Source organism: Seriola dumerili, unplaced genomic scaffold (assembly GCF_002260705.1).
Source record: "Seriola dumerili isolate Sdu_G_001 unplaced genomic scaffold, Sdu_1.0 BDQW01000477.1, whole genome shotgun sequence".
Classification (NCBI taxonomy): Eukaryota; Metazoa; Chordata; class Actinopteri; order Carangiformes; family Carangidae; genus Seriola; species Seriola dumerili.
The window spans coordinates 411,360-428,732 of NW_019174732.1; the positions used below are offsets into that span (position 1 = coordinate 411,360).

General features: G+C 44.5%; 1 protein-coding gene across 1 annotated transcript in view; it reads left to right on the forward strand.

Moving 5' to 3' along the window:
* fat3 (FAT atypical cadherin 3) overlaps positions 1-15,928 on the forward strand; it is an 85,903-nt gene extending 69,975 nt beyond the window's left edge. Inside the window, exons 23-32 of the mRNA XM_022763487.1 lie at positions 22-55; positions 95-285; positions 888-1,134; positions 1,713-1,866; positions 2,997-3,709; positions 4,661-4,774; positions 7,912-7,971; positions 10,179-10,214; positions 13,015-13,634; positions 15,836-15,928. Coding sequence (XP_022619208.1) covers positions 22-55; positions 95-285; positions 888-1,134; positions 1,713-1,866; positions 2,997-3,709; positions 4,661-4,774; positions 7,912-7,971; positions 10,179-10,214; positions 13,015-13,634; positions 15,836-15,928 — 2,262 coding nt within the window. The remainder of the gene's footprint in view (positions 1-21; positions 56-94; positions 286-887; positions 1,135-1,712; positions 1,867-2,996; positions 3,710-4,660; positions 4,775-7,911; positions 7,972-10,178; positions 10,215-13,014; positions 13,635-15,835) is intronic.
* Positions 15,929-17,373: the final 1,445 nt, after the last annotated feature.

Sequence of the window (17,373 nt, forward strand, 5' to 3'; positions counted from 1 at the left end):
TGTGTGTGTGTGTGTGAGCAGTTGGAGGATGGGAAGCTGTGGTTTCAGCTGGCCTGTGGCCTCGGTGGAGGCGGGGCGGGGGGCGGAGCTGGAGGCGGGGACAGTCCCAACATGTTGGGGATCTCTGGGCGGAGGATCAGTGACGGCAGCTGGCACACTGTGGCTCTGGAGCTGAACAGGAACTTCAGCAGCCTGGCGCTGGACGACAGCTACGTGGAGCAGCGGCGCGGACCGCCATTCATCCCGCCGCTGGCTCCGGACAGAACCATCTACTTCGGAGCGCTGGTCAGTCCACAAAGACGGAGGCAGCCATGTTGGCTCCTCATGGTTTAGCATGTGTACCGTAGAGGATGTGTCCAGTCAGAGTCTGCTGCAGACCGTGGGAAGTCATTGTTCCACCTTCCTCAGCTCCAGCTTGTTGACGCTGTAGCTGCTTTCAGTAAAGACACAACGTCTCCAGGTCACATGATCTGAACCAACACAGCAGAGGTCAACAAAGATATTTTCATTCTCTTCACATCGATATAAAAACACAACAGTTTTAAACCGACTGTAATTAATTGAATGTGACTGGAACTAAAACTGCAGATCACATGATGTTTAAACCCTCAGAAGACCAGGATGTAGATTTATTTAATGGAAGCAGGTCTCCTGTGATTGGTCCTCGTTTGGTTTGTCTCATGCATGAGCACACACACGTGTGTTTTCATTAGGAAGCAAAGAAAACTGAAACATGCTCTACACATCCACTGATGAGTTTTTCATAATCAAAGTTCGTCTTTATTTCCCTTTCAAAATAAGAGATTTGTACATCGGACTGTGGACCTGGTCTGTGGTTGCTCTCAGGAATGATTTTCTTGAATGACCTCTGACCTCTCTCACCACAGGTGCAGCACCCGAACTCCCGCAGCCTCATGGACTCCCAGAAGGACCCGCGGGTCCTGGAGGGGTTCCAGGGGTGTCTGGACTCGGTGACGCTGAACAACAATGAGCTGCCGCTGCAGAACAAACGCTCGCGCTACGCGGAGGTGGTGGGACTGACGGAGCTGAAGCTGGGCTGCATCCTCTTCCCCGACGCCTGCCTACAGCAGCCGTGTCGCAACGGAGCCACCTGCACCAGCCTGCCCTCTGGTGGTGAGTCTCAGGAACTACATCAGTGTTTTATATTTTATATTTTATCTTGATATTTTATCTTTCTAATCAACTTCCTGTTCCCTTTTCTTTGCTGAGGAAGCGACTGTAACTGAACCTAATCTCCACTATTGTTATTGAAGTTGTCGGACTGATCAAATATTTTCATTTAATGATAAAAACCTGTGAAAAGCCTTAATTCAGACTTTAAGGAAAATCTTATCTTAAGGTGTTTTAGGTTTCAGAGGTGGACTGTGATCAGAGCTCCAGCTCCCAGAGGTGTGTGTGTGTGTGTGTGTGTGTGTGTGTGTGTGTGTGTGTGTGTGTGTGTGTTGTGACCAGCAGGCCTCAGTGAACGCCACATGTTCCTCATTTACACTTTAATGAGAAAAGCATCATGGGAATAGTCGCAGCCCAGTATTGTCATTTACACAGCGCTGCAGAAGGGTTGTGTCTCTAATTACATGTCAGAGCCGCTCCCCTGTGTGTGTGTGTGTGTGTGTGTGTGTGTGTGTGTGTGTGTGTGTGTGAGTGTGAGTGACTGCTCTGAATTTTTCATGAACCCCCCCCTCTGTGTACAGGGTTCTCCTGCAGCTGTAACCCTCAGTACACCGGGGGGCGCTGTGAGATGGAGATAACGGCGTGCGTTCCCAACCCGTGTCAGAACGGCGGCGTGTGCAAGCCAATCGGCAACGCCTTCCTCTGCAGCTGCAGGAGAGGCTTCAAGGGCCTGACGTGAGTCCCACACACACACCTGAGCTGACACACCTTAAAGGATTCCAGCTCAGAACATTCTGAAAACATATTTACTCCATCTGTCTCCACCCAAGCTCAGCTGAGGTGATGGAGTAGAGACTGTGTAAGATCGCATTTAAAAAATTTTATTCAAATCCACAAAATAAAGTTTCAGTCCAACAAACTGGAACTTCTCTCTGCTTTTAACCTGATTCCAGCTCAGAACATTCAGATCATTTTAGTTGAGAAAAGCCACGTTGAACATGTTCTATAAGAAGATTGTGTTGACTGTCAGTGCTGCTCTCGGCCACAGGGGGGCAGTAATAAATTACAGTTTCCCAGCTTCCTCAAATGCATCATCTGATCATGTTTGTCACATTTTCCAGATTTCATTATATTCAGAGTGACAGCAGAAAACACACACACACTCTCTCCACTTCCTCTTATATATTCTTGTGAGGTCATACATGACTCTCAGCCTCTAAATTCTGGTTAAAGCCGAGTGACGGACCACAACGACGTCTCAGTGATATCAGAAGTGTATCTTCCACTTCACTCATATACTGCACTGTTGTTATGAACCTATAGACTTTATCTTAACACATTTCAAGCACCAAAACAAATTCAAGCACATCAGTAAAGGTTTGTTTTCACAAGGACAAGAAGGAAAGAGCTGAGACTGCTCTGAGGCCGGTGATGGAAACACCTGTGTTACGTCACATGCAAGAACCCTTTAAAAGGTGGATCTGAGAAATAATGGAGAAAACGCCCTTTGACCTCAGAGGGTTGTAAATGATCTCATTCCTTTCACGCACGTTTCATTGTTTTCATGAAACATTCAGGACGTCTCCTTCATCTTCTGCTTTTCAGTCACATTCACCCAAAGCTCACCGTAACACCTGAGGTGTCTGTTAACGTTTGGACAGGTAGAATTTAAGATGAAGTTTGTAACGACTGAACCGTGAAGTTCCATCAGGTGAAAGAACCTTTAAACGACGAGTGTTTCCTCTCCAGCCTCATCAGTGACAGCAGCGTCTGTCCTCAGTGCAGGTCGTCCTCTGATCCTTCAGGTTCCTGAGACGCACAGTCCTTCATCCTCTGTCTCTCCTCTTCCTCCCTCCGTCCTGCAGGTGTGAGGAGGACGTGAACGAGTGCGACCGCAGTAATCCGGAGGGAGAGTGTGAGAATGGCGGTGTCTGCGTCAACACTCACGGCTCGTTCTACTGTAACTGCACGGCGGGCTTCGTGGGCCAGCGCTGCGGCCTGCGGCCCGTCGTCGTCCCCAACATGCAGGCGGGTCACGCCGTGGTCGGCAAAGAGGAGCTGATCGGCATCGCCGTGGTGCTGTTCGTCATCATTACCCTCATCATCCTCTTCATCGCTTTCCGCAAGAAGGTCTTCCAGAAGAACTACTCACGCAACAACCTGTCCCTGGTCCAGGACCCGGCCACCGCCGCGCTCCTCAACAAGGCCAACGGCGTCCAGTTCAAGACCCTGCACTGCACACCGGGAGACCCCCTCAACCTGTACTCAGAGCCAGGGCTGGGGCCCACCGTCGTGGGAGGGGGTGGGATGATGGGACCCCCGCAGGTCCCCGTGAGGCCCATGGCGTACACGCCCTGTTTCCAAGGAGACCCGCGCTCCACGCTGGAGAAGATGGTGGACGGGCGCAGCGTGGAGCACACAGAGATGAGCACCTTCCACCCGGAGTCGCCCAGGATCCTGTCAGGGACCACCAGGAGGGGGGTGGTGGTCTGCAGCGTGGCCCCCAACCTGCCGCCAGTGTCGCCCTGTCGCTCAGACTGTGACTCCATCCGCAAGAGCCCCTGGGACAGTGACGAGGGTGAGTGTGTGTGAGTGTGTGTGTGTGTGTGTGTGTGTGTGTGTGTGTGTGTGTGTGTGTGTGTGTGTGTGTGTGTGTGTGTGTGAGTGTGAGTGTGTGTGTGTGCGCGGGCTGATACAGATTGTTACCACAGAGGTTGATGGAGGTATTCTCTCTTCTGATTGGCTGACTGTTTTCTGAGTGATCCAATAAAAATAAAGCAGATTTCAGGTAAAAACACTCAGAGAAACCAAATCCTGCAAGGTTTGGATGGTGGGTCCAGGTGGGCGGGGCTTGGTGACTGCTTTGTTGTGACATCACAAAGTTCCAGAAGTCCTGACGGCTGGTTTTAAGGCTCAGTTTCTGAATACAGGCTGTGTGCATTTCTCTGTGGACTGAGGCTTTGATACTTTCACAGTATTAATATAGAAGCTAGAGCTGATCTATAATCACACTACACATGGACACAGACCTTTACACTGGAGGAGCTTAATAACAGTCTGTTGAGTCAGACCCAACACTTACTTTTAACTGAACACTCATCTACAACCTGAGAATCAGATGAGTCAGAACAGAATTCATCCCTGACAGTTTATGTAAAGATTCTCATTGAACAATGAAAATGTAATTACTCCAGACATCATATAATTATTATATAATCTTAATTATTACTGCTCTTTACAGACGATGGAGAGCAGACAAACCTGACACAGACAGCTTTGATTTCAGCCTGTTAATTAAGGTTAGATAACCACAGCTGATCTGATGTGTTGAGACGTTGGTCCAGTTGATGCATGTGAAGTTTGACTCAGCTCAGCTCCTGTAAACAGACACTGACCTCCACTGACCTTTGACCTTCGGTCTAATGGATTACAACCTGAAGATTCTTTGATGAATGTTTCTCTCTGCAGATAGTACAGAATAATAAACCTGTGTCTGTGTGTCCCTCCTGACCCTGATCTGTCCTCACAGGTAAAATGGTGGACATGGCGGAGGAAGTGACGTGTTTCTCAGGGAGCAACAAAGGCAGTAACTCAGAGGTCCAATCACTGAGCTCCTTCCAGTCTGACTCCTGTGATGACAACGGTGAGGCAGTCACACACGCCACAGCTCTGTGTGTCAGGGGTCATTTAATCTTACTTTAAAATGGTTGGTCTGTTTGTTGTGTGGTTTCACTCAGTGTCTCTGTCTGAGTGAAGACTCATCCAGGTTCATGAGCTTCACACCAGCTTTGAAAGATCTGTGAGAAAACGTTTGGGAGAAACTGATGCTCATTACCTTTAATCTTCCACATAAAACCAGTCATACACAAACAGCATATCAACACACAAACAAACAAACCGCTGTGTCGGTCTAAACAAAAAGACATTATCTGCTGCAGTAGTTAATCTCTGAATAAACCAGTGAGATTTGACTTTTTATTGAAGCTCTAGTTTAAATCCTGCTCCTCAGTGAAAGTGCAGGTAGAGTTTTGCAGCTCAAACTACAAACACATGAAGAAATGTTCATGTGTTCGCTGCTAAACAAAGAGAAATCACATCAGAGAAACGTAAGAAAATGAGGAGGGATGGAAAGAGAGAACAACACCAGCTCACAACCTGCAGCTCCTCATAACAGTAAGCTATTAATGTCTTTGTTCGTGTTTCCACTGTTACTTCAGATATATATACAGTATATATACACATCATTAACAAGGCAAAGAGAGAAGGAGAGAAACAGAGTGGTAGTTTTCACTGTCGACCTCCAACACCAGGACGAACTTCCCACAGGAGAAACACTGATGATGACACACAGAGCCAGTGCACTGAGTCTGTTCTCCACAGAACATGAGGGAAACTCTGAGGGAAACTCTGAGGGAAACTCTGAGGGAAACTGAGGGAAACTCTGAGGGAAACTCTGAGGGAAACTCTGAGGGAAACTGAGGGAAACCGAGAGAAAAACTCTGAAGAAAACTCTGAGGGAAACTCATGAAGTGATGCTCAGTTTGACATTTGGGTCAGTTTCTGACATCAGCAGCTCGACTGGGCTGAAGACCATCAGTCAGACGGATCTGTTACAAAACAAATGTCCACAGCAGCCTGAGAGGCAAGTGAACCAGGGCTTTTTGCCAGGATCATTTTTCATTCATTTCATTTTTCTTTCTTCCCAGGTAGAAACCTGGGAAGAAAGAAAAATCACCTGCCTCTCAGGGCTTCTGTAAATATCAGATTCAGACTGTGAGACCAGAGTTAACCCTCTTAACAATAATGTGACTGGTGAATTAGCAGAGGTCTGTGGGACAATGAGGGCCCGCTCAGTTCAGCACTGGTTCCTGTGAAGACCTGAGTCTTGTCCAGGGACCAGGTCTTCACATCTCTGACGATGCTGGAGAAAATATTCATGCAGATGGTTTCTTAACAATTTGACCGGATATTAAATATGTAAATGTTTATTTAGCTGTTTTTGCTGATCTCCACAATCACAACTGACTGATGCTGGGATTCACACACGTCCCCTCCCAGAGTTTCCTGGTTAAATCAACAGAGCAGCAGCATCAGGACCAAACTTAAAGACAGTTATAGAGCTGTGATGAAGAGAGGAAGGTGTCTCAGAGGACAGACTGCTGAGTGAATTCATGTTTGTAGGGACAGAAACTCCTGATTTTAATCACCTCCACTCAGGCTTTATGCTTTTTAGGGTGTCACAGTTAGAAACATCAGCAGCGTCCTCAGCTGAGGACTCGTCCTCCCGTCTCTGTCTCTGTGCTTTGGTTTCCTCAGACGTTTTCTCACAGCTGTGCAGAGTCAGTGAAGTGATTCCTGTCAGAGACTGCAGGGTCTGGGCTTCACAGCGTGGTGTTGGTGGTCGTGGTCTTTGTGCTGGAGCTGTGTGTTCGGTTTTGTTTCATCTTCACTGCATCGTGCTGCTGTCACCAGACTTTATTTGCAAACCATGAGATTCACTGTTTTTCTTTCAGAATGATCATAACTCAGAAATATCAGCTTTTTTTTGCCCCTAATCATCATGAGTTGGTTTAATATGTGGATTCTGCCTCAGTCATATTAACAGTTATCACCGTCATTCCAGTGCTTGTTCCAGTCTGACGTGTCTGCACCTCAGTGACACACAGCAGCAGAAATGTTTGGGTTTTTTTGCTTTATATTGTTCTGTTGTCACATGGCTTTATTTGCTTTTGTGAAGTTCTTTGTTTAGTTATGGAGGAGCAGTGATGTCACAGGGAGAGTAATGAAGCATTTCCTTAATTTCATATTTTAATAAACATTAGAAATATGAATTGTTTAAAAATTAAGGGAATAATAAAAAAAAGTGTATAAAAATAAGGAATTTAAAAATGTATTCACAAAAACTACATAAAGCTCTCATTAAATAAACACTAAAAAACATTTATTAATTCAGACATAAACTATTTGAAAAGGTATTTTAAGATGGGAATACATTCCTGGATTCCCTCTTCAATTTCCATTTGCTTTTTCCTGCTGCTTTTCTTTTTCCTATTAGCTAATCGATTAGCTTAGTCATTGAGCTTCTGCTGTTAGCCGCTCTGTGACACTCTGGGCCTTCAGTGATGGTAAAAGCCAATATGACTGGTTAGCTCTCCAGCCAATCAGAGTCCCAATCATCATCCCGTGGCCAATTGGGATTGTTTTTCCTGGTTTTACCACTGAAGGCTCAGAGTGTCACAGAGAGGCTAACAGCAGAAGCTAACAGGAGATGCTAAATGACTAAGCTAATGGATTAGCTAACTTAAAAGCAGCTGGAAAAAGGAAATGGAAATTCAAGATGGAATCCAGGAATGTAATCCCATTCTTAAAATAACTTTTCAAATAGTTTTTCAAACTCTATTATTTATTCACCAATTAATAAATGTTTTTACAAATTGTTTATTTAAAGAGTGTTTATGTAGTTTATTGATGAATGAATCGTTCATTTATAAATTCTCTTTACAATTCCTATTTTTAATGCTTATTAAAATATGAAATGAAGGAAATGCTTTTACTTTTCCTGTGACATCACTGCTCCTCCATAGTTTAGTAGTGTAATCAGTCTCCACATATATGAACAACACTGTACAAACTGCCCCCAAACATCAAATTCAGCGAGAAGCCTCGACAGTGTCAGAGGTGTGAGGGGTCCCCCCCCCCCCGACCAACACCATGATGAGCATCTGTCACTTTGAATGACTGTGTTTCAAAACTTATCTCCTCCTTCTCTCCCTCCACAAGCCTCCATAGTGACTGTCATTCGACTGGTCAATGATGCAGTCGACACAATCGAGAGTGAAGGTACCATGTCTCATCCCCTCTGTGTCTCTGCTCTTACTCCTCCATCTTTCTCTCTGTCAGCATCTCTTCTCAGAGAGTCTTCAGCTACGTACCTGTCTGTCTGAAGCTTCAGGGCTCTGGACATACATTTTTCTCTCAGGCAGTCATTTCCTCTGTAGCATTAGCTCTCAGCTCAGTCTATATTTCATAGAGCAGTGAAGGTTCACCAAGTTCCACTGAGAGACAGTTCACTACGACTTCCTCGTTTCTTCTCACTCCAGAGAGTCAGGCTGCTTCCACACCACTATGTCTTCATTTTAAAATGCACATCTCCGTCCAGACCAACACACCTGAAAACACATGCACACATCACATGACCATTCACCTACACTGAGCCTGTGCGAGCCGGTGTAAACAGGAAGTAGATTGTCTCCTCTGCAGTTGTAGCATTAAAACAGAGAATGTAAGTGAACAACAGCAAAGACAACAAGGTCAGTAACACAGTCATTCATCATCATGTTGTATCACCACTGGTAGTCCAGGCTGATGAGAGCCAATCAGGAGAGGCCGTGGCTGTGACCTCATCGTTTACAAAGGTCTCACTTTCTGTCCACAACACAACCCCAGAGTTTTCAAAGTAAAACACAACCCCAGAGTTTTCAAAATAAGACACAAGCCCAGAGTTTTCAAAATAAGACACAAGCCCAGAGTTTTCAAAATAAAACACAACCCCAGAGTTTTCAAAATAAGACACAACCTCAGAGTTTTTAGAATAAGACACAACCCCAGAGTTTTCAAAATAAAACACAACTGCAGAGTTTTCACAATAAAACACAACCCCAGAGTTTTCAGAATACAACACAAACCCAGAGTTTTCACAATGAGACATAACCCCAGAGTTTTCAAGATGAAACACAAACCCAGAGTTTTCAAAATAAGACACAACCTCAGAGTTTTCAGAATAAGACACAACCCCAGAGTTTTCAAAATAAAACACAACCCCAGAGTTTTCAAAGTAAAACACAACCCCAGAGTTTTCACAATAAAATAAAACCGAGAGTTTTCAAAATAAGACACAAGCCCAGAGTTTTCAAAATAAAACACAACCTCATAGTTTTCAAAATAAGACACAACCCCAGAGTTTTCAGAGTAAGACACAACCCCAGAGTTTTCAAAATAAAACACAACCCCAGAGTTTTCAAAATGAGACACAATCTCAGAGTTTTCACAATAAAACACAACCTCAGAGTTTTCAAAATAAGACACAACCCCAGAGTTTTCAGAGTAAGACACAACCCCAGAGTTTTCAAAATAAAACACAACCCCAGAGTTTTCAAAATGAGACACAATCTCAGAGTTTTCACAATAAAACACAACCTCAGAGTTTTCAAAATAAGACACAACCCCAGAGTTTTCAGAGTAAGACACAACCCCAGAGTTTTCAAAATAAAACACAACCCCAGAGTTTTCAAAATGAGACACAATCTCAGAGTTTTCACAATAAAACACAACCTCAGAGTTTTCAAAATAAGACACAACCCCAGAGTTTTCAAAATAAAACACAACCTCAGAGTTTTCAAAATAAGACACAAGCCCAGAGTTTTCAAAATAAAACACAACCTCAGAGTTTTCAAAATAAGACACAACCCCAGAGTTTTCAAAATAAGACACAACCCCAGAGTTTTCACAATAAAACACAACCTCAGAGTTTTCAAAATAAGACACAACCCCAGAGTTTTCAGAGTAAGACACAACCCCAGAGTTTTCAAAATAAAACACAAACCCAGAGTTTTCAAAATAAGACACAACCCCAGAGTTTTCAAAATAAAATAGGGCCAGCAGAGTTTTCCGAAACCCTCCTTTTTTAACACTTGAAAACTCTGAGTTGTGTGGACGGAGGAGGAAACGTAGGAAAAGAGATTAAAATGAAAACGTAGTAGTGTGGATGCAGCTTGAGTCGCAAGTGTAGGCTGAAGTCTGTTGGCTCTCTGTGGCTCATGGTTTCCCTGTCATTCTTTTATCTTTGGTAAATTGATGAGATGCTTGTTCACACGTTTACTTCTCCATTCCTATAATGGTAATCAGGACAGAAACTTTACCTTGGTAAAATCAAACAGACAAAGAGAGACCACAGCTGAAACCTTCTGTCCTGTTACACTCTATTTACACCAGCTACACTCAGTCCAATGCTAAAGGCCTCTGTGTTATGTTGTTCTTCCATCTGACAGTGTCAGTCATGGACCAAGGTCAAACCTACAACAGAGGTGACTACCAGCCCCTCCTCCTCCACCCACCTCTATCTATCTATCTATCTATCTATCTATCTATCTATCTATCTATCTATCTATCTATCTATCTGTCCGTCCACAGGGAGTAGACAAAATAACTTGAATTGTGATTTACATGGTAAACACTAGTAACTTTCAGTGTTCAGATACTTTAAGGTGCTAATTTGTTTTATAGTGGATAAATGACACTAATTAGCCTTCAACCTAATATATTATAGTTACCTTGTGGAGTTTCTGATGACTCACAGCTCTACAGATCCAGTTTTGGTTCTTGTGCATGTGGATGATGAGACACTTTAATGATAGATAAACAAAGGAATTAATTAACAATAAAAAACTTCTCTAATATTTTATGTGGAAGGACGAACACTCAACCAGTTTGTCAGACGTCGAGGATCCACACAGTGAGCTATGGTGACTCACACTGAACGTAAACATAACTTTATTTATAAGAGAACAAGGAAGCATTAGCATTAGCATCAAATTAGCTGCAGCTTCAGAGCAACACTGAACTCCTGAAGCTGAAAACCTCAACCATTGGTCAGGTCTGTAGTCCTGACTCCAGATACAGTCTCTCAGGTCTGTAGTCCTGACCCCAGATACAGTCACTCAGGTCTGTAGTCCTGACCCCAGATACAGTCTCTCAGGTCTGTAGTCCTGACCCCAGAAACAGTCACTCAGGTCTGTAGTCCTGACTCCAGATACAGTCTCTCAGGTCTGTAGTCCTGACTCCAGATAGTCTATGTGAGAATTAAAATGTGTAATCTCGTCAGTCCTGACTGGAAGTATTTTGTCTACCCCCCTCTCTCTTTCTACCTGTGTTCACCCATCTGTGCTTTCATACCTCCATACTCTGTCACTGGTAAATTCCTCTGCCCCTCCCCTCCCCTCCCCCAGCCGCAGCTTTGTGTATGATGTATGCGTGATTTGATGCCCCACCCCCACCCCCTTGCCTGCCACCTCTCACCTGACTGCATCCCACCATGCTGCTTTGTTTGGATTTTTCCCTCCAGCCCAGTGATGGTTTTGTACCAGTTGTTGCTTGATGAAATTTGAGATGGTTTGTTTTCTTCTTCTTTGATGCTTTTTGTTTGATTTGTCATCGCTTTTGTTTTAACTTCACTCACTGTGCTCTGAAATGAAACCTGCCCTCGGTTCAATAATCCACAGAACTCTGGGTAGATTGTCTCTTTGGTCAGCCCGACGTTCGTGATGCAAATCATCGTTGATGCTCTGTCAGTGGATCGTTGGCTCCAGTGCTTAACACCTTGGTTTACTGTATGCAGAAGGCTTTCAAGACAGAACATGGGTCAAGACGCCGCTCCCTTTCCATGTGGACAAGACATGCAGCCTTGTTTAGCTTGAATTTGGAGACAAAAATATATCGTAATGTAGGACTGCATGATCCCAAAATGTCTGTCTCGTCTTCATGTTGTGTCACGTCAGTCTTCATCAACTGGCAACATCAGAAAGTTGTCATCTATTATCTGTCTACTAGTAACTGCTGCTCAAAAACTGAATCAGATGTAAATAATGGAAGCCAGGTACATACCATTGGCTGCTGTTAGGAGTCTGGACATGTTCATCACTAACTGACACTTTGCTGTTCATATCTCTTCTAGACATAATGATAGAAGAATAGTTATCTGAGTCATTGGTGGTTAATTCAGACATCACATCATTAGTTTTAGCCCCTATCAACATTTTCTGTTGCAGCGATTGGCAGAATGACATGTGCAACAAACCCTCATAGGTAAATAAGCTGTGTCCCAGTTCAGGGGCCGAATCATTCAGAGGACGTCGACTACGAAGGTGTGTCCCTTCGTAGTCGACGTAGACTGTGAAGGCCGAACCGAACTGAGGCAGTCTGGTCTATGGCGTCACAAAGCACCGTTCCTGTCGCCTAGCAACCTCAACAACACATATCTTCTTTTTCATAAGAACTTGAGGTTTGGTTTGGTTTTAACAGTTGTACCGTGAGCTGCTGAAACACAATACTTACATTTAACAGTCTAATCCTCAGACTCTCTGTCACTTTTGTTTGGTGACATATTATTATCATTATCGGAGTGCAATGAATCTTGGGATATGTTGGACCATGAAGGATCCACCTGTTGGAGCCCTTGTGGTCCTGGAAAAGAAGGCTGTGTTTGAAGGAGCCTTTGAAATGGGACAGTTTAGTCGCAGCATCTGAAGGATGAAACCCTGAGCTGGGACACAGCTGATGTAGAAATGTAAAAATAGAACGACCGGTCCGGTCAGAGTTCTGGTGACTGATCACAGGCTTGATTGTTGTCTTCATGCTGCATGTGCTGAAGTGGTGGCAGGGAGCATCGGAGCCAGAAACCCACTGACAACTCAGATGTTTCGTATCACTTTGCCTCGCTGACCAACAGCAGAGTCTCCCAGCTGTTTGGTGAATCCCTCTAACATCCTGAATCAGATGTGGCTGTGGTTTTTGAGCCCTTCAACATGGCTGCCAGTGTTCATGATGACCTCAGCATGCTGTAACCCTCACAGGCTCCTGTTGTGCATGTCACATCCCCTCCAAAGACCTAACATGTTCTCTGTACAGGTGTCGTGTCATGTTCTTGACCTTCAAAACCCCTGTGTATTGTTGATGTACTGAGTGCCTGGTGGACTCGAGGCATGTCTGCTGCACAGCTCAGTGCTGTGGAGACCAGTCTGACTGCCACCATCAGTCTCTCAGCCTGATGGGGGCTGTTGATTTTCACAGTGCAGATTGTTTCTAACTGTCTCCCCCTCTACTATCCAGCATATCACTGGGACACTTCAGACTGGATGCCCAACACAAGGCTGTCAGACATTGAGGAGGTGCCCGGCTATGAGGCGGGTCCTGGCAGCGATGTAGCGGGCTCCGCCCCCCGCCTCGGAGGAAGCACCCGTGAACTGGAGTCAGACTACTACCTGGGGGGCTATGACATCGACAGTGACTACCCCCCACCCCATGAAGAAGAGTTCTTGAGCCAAGACCAGCTGCCACCTCCGCTGCCCACAGGCGAGGACTATCCCGAGCCCTATACGCCACTGCCCACCAACCCCCCGGTCTCCAAGGAGAGCACCCTGAGCTCCGGCAGCACCGGCCGTCAGCACGCCAGGCCGCACTTCCACCCCAGCCAATACCTGCCTCCCCACCAGCTGCCCCTTGGGGAGGCGCCGCATGGGGACTTCAGTTCTTGTGGGGTAACGCCAGGAAACGGAGACACTGACGACTCTGTGTCACTAAATATGCGACTGTCTGTTGGAGCGTCATCAGCCTCAGACATGTCAGCCCCCTGCGGGCTGGACGACTCTGAACATGGCAGCGACTTTGACAGTATGGACGAGCTTCGTCGAGGCGTGACCATCATCACTGACTCACAGCAACAGACTGAGGTGTGATTGGTCGACCAGCAATGCTGAGGAGTGAAGGATGGACCAGAAGGAGCAGGAGATCAGTGCCGATGGACAGAGATGCACAAGTGGATATTACCACAGGGGAAGAAATGTCCGAGATGCGCTGCTACAACCACGCACTGTCAGAACCACCTGAAAACCACAAAGTTAAAACCACATCTCACTTGTTTTCAGCACGGTCCTCCCTGCAGCTCTGTCCACAGACGGGAGGTTTGGGTTTTACAGAAACATGGACCACAGACTGTGTGTTGTCAGTCCTGCCCCCACGGTGCAGACGGTTCTGATCCAGTAGGGAGTCATGGGTAATGTGAGAAGAACGAGATAGAGAATGTGAATGAGAAAGACATTAAAGATGAGGTAGAGAAAATCAGAGAAAGAGAAGGGGCAATCATGAAAGTGAGAGTGTTGTTTGGCTCCGTCACAGACGCTCATCGGACCACTTCTTTCTAAAAGAGACACCCCACCCCCACCCCCACCCCCACCCCCGGATTTGTAAACTTTGTAGTGCTCCAAGCTTGTACAGACTTTGTAAAATAGTTCGACCTTCCAGGTGAATACGTATGAAACAATGTTCTGGCTACATTTCAAAAAGTCATTTATTTGTTTTGATGTGGAATGTGCTTGCTCCTTTCCCAAAAATATCAAGCCCCTCCCACCGCCACGCCATCTCAGTGACCCTCTGTCATCAGCCCATAATGTTCCATGTGCCATTGATCTGCCATCTTTGTTTCTTTGTGCCAAGTTCTGTGTGGAAGGCAAGAGCTGCTGCAGCTGCTGATGTCACCTCCAGATAAGTATTTATATTTAGTCTGTAACGACCGTTATCCTGGGAACTGGGAACTAACTCTCATATTACTCCAGAACTGTTTTGAAGTGATCAGGACTTCAGGTTATCATAAAGCAGAAATACAGGAGCTACCAGCAGCTAGTGTGGACTTAAAGTATTGACAGTTGAAGTGACGGCCACATGATGTGATGACGTAGATTCTGTCGACACTTCCTGCTGTCGCAGCTCGACTGTCTGCTACAGGAGAAAGACTAGTTTACCTGTGATATGTTCAAGAGTTAAAGAGCAGGTAATTATAGGTTTTTATCATCTGACTCATTTCGTTTATATCCAATTATACCGTCAGTAGTTTTATGGATTAAGACTTTATTTGTAAAGATACTTGACACTGTGACTGAGTTTTCCAGTTCATTCATCGACGTGTCTGTGGGTCACACCAGAAGAATCTAAAGATGATTTCCTGGTTTCTGTTTGTTTTGTTGTTTTCTGTTTTTTATCTCCCTGTTTCTAAGTGATAATCTGACTTGGTTTTCTCGTTTCAAAATGAAAATCCGTACTCGGACGCCACAACCTCACTGTGCTGAGTGCTGGTGAAACCATGACGCTGTCCGTGGTGCTGAAGTCACAAACTCCTCAACTGATATTAAATTGTCTCTGAATCAAATATCAGTAGCTCTCAGTCACTTTCAGAGACATGTTGTATCAACGTTCAGAGCGAACTCAGTTCCCTGAAGAAGTGAAGGAGCTGTTTTTAGAGTTAATGTTGTTTAGCGATCTTTGATTTCCATCACTATGGCAACAGGTTGGAATGTATTCGCCGCAGCGTCACTTCAACTGTGAGTGTGACTCCAGTGACTGCCTGGATCAACTTAAACACTTTCACTCTGCTCCATTCAGCTGCACTTTTAATTGTAATGGAGTATTTTTACATCATCAGAAAGAAATGTGAGCATCACAAAAACATAGTGTTATGTTGTAAAAAAGATAAATTATTAAGACAGTTCATCTTCTGATAACAGGACAGTTCAGGAGTAATGTCCTAAATCATGGACATGAGCAGCTGCAGCAGCTCTCAGCTTCAGCCCTTTGTTTGTGGAAATGCTTTATCTTTGTTGCACTAGTGGTTTGGTTTTCATGGTCAGGATGTTTTGATGAAATCCTGCAGCCTCTGTGGACGTTTGTCACTGCAGCTGTTCTTTCCTTTTAAAAAGGTGAAAAGACAAAGATTCAGTTTCAGACAAACACCAGCTGCTTTCTGCTGTAATCCTGATTTTATCTGTTCTTCCTCCATGTGTCTGATCTGTTTGACATTATTTCCAAAAAGCCATGTGGGGCAGACTCATTACATTCCAGTGTTTCCTGTTACTTTGTGCCGTCTTCTCCGCATCTGCAGACACGAGTCAAACCCTCTGCATCTCGCAACGGCTTCGTCTCCGACCTCCAGGACGCAGCAGATCGTCACTGTATTGAACCATACTCTGCCTGATGCAGCTCCTCCTCTGTTTGTAAAAGATGTATGTTTGTGTTTAAATCTCTGTACAGTGTATAGCTAGGTTGTTAAAATGCAGATTTTGTAGATATGGAATTGCAATCCTGAACTGCCTTTGAGTTTTCTTGTTGGACTGTTTGATGTGAATGTGGACGATGAGAGACGATCAGCTGTTTTCACATCATTCCTCCTCTGCCACTGACTCTTCGCTCAAAGTTGTTTTTATTCTTTTAGCCTTGTTTTTTAATTATGAATGCCATTTCAATATTCTAGGTGAATTTTGCACAGTGTTGAATCCAGACATGACATCGCAGCAGATGTTTTGTATTTTGTTTTGTTGAAAGGTTTTTATGGTAATGAGGGAATCTTTTTGTACGTTTCTTTCATCAGGAGTGTTTGGATGAATTTCTAATATTGCGTTCAGGTCTGTTTGTGTTCAGAGACGTTAGGCTGTGTCAAAAATATGTCCCTATCTGCAGAAACTGAGTGTACAACGTGAGTGCTTTTTTTACTTTTTTTTTAATTCAGTGCAGAAAATAAAAAGGTTCTTGCTTACCACGTCAACTGTTCTGAATTCTCAGATAAATCCACCCTGAAACAACATCACAGCCCCTCACTGGTTGCCATGTTAAATACTTGGTGATAACGCTTTGCATTGCACAGTCTCGCACATCTGACACACTGTTGTATTTAATATGAATCAAAGCTGCTTCAAACAACAAACACCAGAGGTAAATGTTTTCCTGTCAAGCTGCGGAGCTGCGTGGAGAAACAGGCTGCTGTTGGTGGAAACTTTCAAAATGAACTGCAGCAGAAACAAAGTGTAAAACACATATTTGTCTTTTTGTAGTTTAGAGCAAGTTTTAAATGAATAAAAGACGTCTGGAGATCAGAGTGTGACCTGGAGAAGACCAGGAACCAGGGGCCAACTGCATGAAGCTGGGACTGAAATCTGTCATATTATACCTGTTTCTGTTTTATAAACCTCTCACTGCGGAGCTGTGCACATGTGCACCAGCTTCATTTCTCCACCCACAGTTAGTGATAGGTGGAGTGTGGTTTCATAGGCAGTAAACAGAGCAGATTGCCACAAGCTTTCAGTACATGTTATTGTATTCAACTGATAAAGTTCCCCTCGATGATATATTGAGGGGGACACGCCCCCCCTGTCCCCTCAGTGATTTCCACCTGTGTGGTTTCACTGATTATGTTGTGAGTTTCTCCAAGAGCCTCAGAGCAGCTGTGGCTGTTCACAGCACTAAACTACTAATTCATATAAATCTCATGTAGCTCTGAACCATCAGTCATTAGTATTTAATATTATATGATTATATATGATTGATCAGTGATTAATCTATAGAGCTTCATTAACAGAGAAATAATGACTCAAATGTAAATAAAAAGAATTCATCAGTTATTCAATGATGTTTTGTTTTTTTTTT